The 3,243-nt window shown below is 16.2% G+C and overlaps 1 protein-coding gene across 1 annotated transcript in view; it reads left to right on the top strand.

Annotated features, from left to right (window-relative positions):
* Positions 1–337: 337 nt before the first annotated feature.
* Positions 338–3,243, top strand: part of PGSY75_0913900 (putative arginine--tRNA ligase) — a gene marked incomplete at both ends in the record, with an annotated part of 2,974 nt that continues 68 nt past the window's right edge. The window contains 2 exons of the mRNA XM_018785554.1: positions 338–1,741; positions 1,881–3,243. The exon at positions 1,881–3,243 is cut by the window's right edge and continues 68 nt beyond it. Of these exons, the coding sequence (XP_018641895.1) occupies positions 338–1,741; positions 1,881–3,243 (2,767 nt within the window). The remainder of the gene's footprint in view (positions 1,742–1,880) is intronic.

Below are 3,243 nucleotides of genomic sequence, written 5' to 3'. Positions count from 1 at the left end.
AATAAAAAAAAAAAAAAAAAAAAAAAAAAAAAATAAGGATTAATCAAAAAAATGGTTGAATTGATATAAAGGAATAAAAAATATTATATACATAAAAAAAAAAAAAAAAAAAAAAAAAAAAAAAAAAATATAAAAAAATATACATATATTATATTATATATGTAAATATAGGGTAAATAGATATTATAATATATAAAATGTAATATATAAAAAATATACATATATTTATATATTTATTTATTTATTAACATATTTTATATGTTTATGATTTTTACTCTTATAAAATTATTATTTTTTTATTAATTCAGCTAAATATTATTTTTATACATAATGGATAATGCTTAAATTTCTTATATCAGTTTTTTTCTTTTACATATTTTTATGCTTTGATGTATGTGAGGTGTTAAGAAATATATCTTATAATGATAATGTAAGAAGTAAGAAAGAAGTATTTTTTTTTTTCATACCTTTGTTATTAAGAAAAAAAAGAATAGAAGGAAGAACATATGTGACAAAGAATAATATTAATAATTATAATTATGTTAATAATATTTTTTGTAAGAATAGTGTAGGAAGAAATATAAATGGATTTATATATCGAACTAATAAAAGAAGTGTATATAATAAACTATATGTATATAAATTAGATAAGAATGATAATTCATATAATAACATTTTAAATAATCATATAAATATTATATCTGAAAGAATAATACAAGATGAAAATAATTTTATATTACCAAATTATTGTTTAATTGAAAATAACAAGTTTTATAAAGATTATGATTATCAAACGAGTATATTAATATACTTAGAAAATTATTTAAAGAATAAAAATGTTACATCTAATCCTAGTGTGACAACCACAAAAAAAATGTATGACGAGGGAAATATTAATTTAAGAAATGATGTTATTTCTTATCTACAAAATAAATGCTCAGATATAATAGATGATATACATATATCACAAAATGGTATTTTAAATATAAGAATAAATAATAATTCTTTAATTGAAAGAATAAAAAATTTTTATAATATAAATATTTTAAAAAATAACAACAACAACAATAATAATAATAATAAAAGAGATATTGTTTTGTTAGATTTTTGTAGTGTTAATATGGCTAAACATATTCATATGGGTCATTTAAAATCTATATTTCTTGGTTATTCCTTAAGTAATTTATTCAAATATTCTAATTATCATATAAAAAATAGAAGTCATATAGGTGATTGGAATTTAAATGTAGCATTAGTTATTACTTTTATTCTTATGTTTTCAAATAGGTACATGAACAAAGATGATGTAAAAAATGAACAACATACTATGTCAAATATAAATTTTCTAAATAATAACAATAAAGAAACACCACAAAATTATAGACAAAACCAAAATAAAGTTATACAAAATATATATCATGATAATATAAAAAATATATCTATCGATTCAAATACAAATGAAAAGATGAATAGACAAAATGATGATTATATTAAAGAATATATAGAAATATTAAATAATATAAATCATGAGATATATGATCAAAATTATAAAATATTAGATACAAATAAATATCTAAATATAAAATTAGATACACTTGAATCGTGGTATAAATTATCTAAACGTCTTTATATTCACTCAGATATCTTCAAAAGGTATTCAAAACACACATTATCATTAATGTATAAAAAAGATGAAAAAATTATGAACCTGTGGAATTTAATATGTAGAATTACAAAAGAGGTAAATCAAACAAAAAAAAAATCAATAAAACGGATTAACATAAATATAAAATATATATATATATATATATATATATATATATATATATGTTTATATATTTATTTTTTTGTTTTATTTTAATTTTTATTCATTTTTGTAGGAGAATGATAGCGTGTTGAAAACATTTAATATAAAAAAACTTGTAGAAAAAGGAGAACATTATTATGTTAAATATGTTCTGAAAATTATTAATATGATGAAAAAAAAAAATATTCTTTTTAATTTAAACAATAAATTATGTGTACTTTTAAAACGAAAAGATCCAGAAAAAATATGTAATTCAAATAATTATAAAAATAAAGAAAACCTTATTAATAGCAATGATATATATTATGATATAATACAACCTGATGATAATTTATATGAATATATTAAAAAAAATGATATATCCTATTTAAAAAAAAATTATACAATACTAACTATAAAAAATGATGTTGCATATACATATGCAGCTATAGATATTGCAGCTATTTATTATAGAGTGACATATGAAAATGCAAATAAAATAATTTATATAGTAGATGAAAATCAAAAAAAACATTTTGAACAAGTTTTTTCTATTACAAAATATCTAAATTTAATTCAACCACATGTTGAATGTATATGTCTTAATTATGGTTATATATTAAATGAACAAAAAAAAAAAATTAAAACACAAAGTTTCTCAAATAATATATTCGTAAAAGATTTTCTTATTAAATATAAACAAAAAAATATACAAAAAAATATTAAAGATTCTTTTATACATATGATATATAATAAAAATTATATTATCAATAAAAAAAAATTTAATAACAATATTTATAATAAAATATTCCTTTCATCTATTATTTATTCATATATAAGCGTTAAAAATAGTAAAAGACAATCTATCAATAATATTATACAAAATATTAATAGAGAATATCTATATATTATTGATACATACAATATTACCTTATACATTTTAAATATTTTTAAAAAAAATAATTATAATATATCTGATTATTCATTTATATTTATTAATAAAAACATTCAAATAGAACAAAATGTAAAAAATATATTATTAGATATTTTAAAATTTAATTATATTATTCAAGAATGTACATATAATTTTTGTATAGAAAAATTATCTTCTTACATTTATAAATTATCACACAAAATATACAATATTTATAATAATAATCTAATTTTTAAAGATATTATAGAAAATGCACATACAGAAATGAAAAAAAAAAAAAAAAAAAAAAACATAAATTCTTATATAAATAATACAAATTATCAAAACGATTCTTTATTAAATGAAATAGAACACAAAAAATTCCATCAAAATCAACAAGCTATAAACTATACAATGCTCTCTAATTATATTAATAATAATGCTAATATTAACTCATCCAATATTCAAAACACACACTATGAACAACAAACTATCTCTGTAAATAATCTTATGGCTAATAGAATACTCGAATTAATAATTATGC

The sequence above is a fragment of the Plasmodium gaboni genome, chromosome 9 (assembly GCF_001602025.1).
Source record: "Plasmodium gaboni strain SY75 chromosome 9, whole genome shotgun sequence".
Lineage (NCBI taxonomy): Eukaryota > Apicomplexa > Aconoidasida > Haemosporida > Plasmodiidae > Plasmodium > Plasmodium gaboni.
Note: the sequence above shows the minus strand (reverse complement) of the source record. Positions and strands in the feature narration are given on the sequence as shown.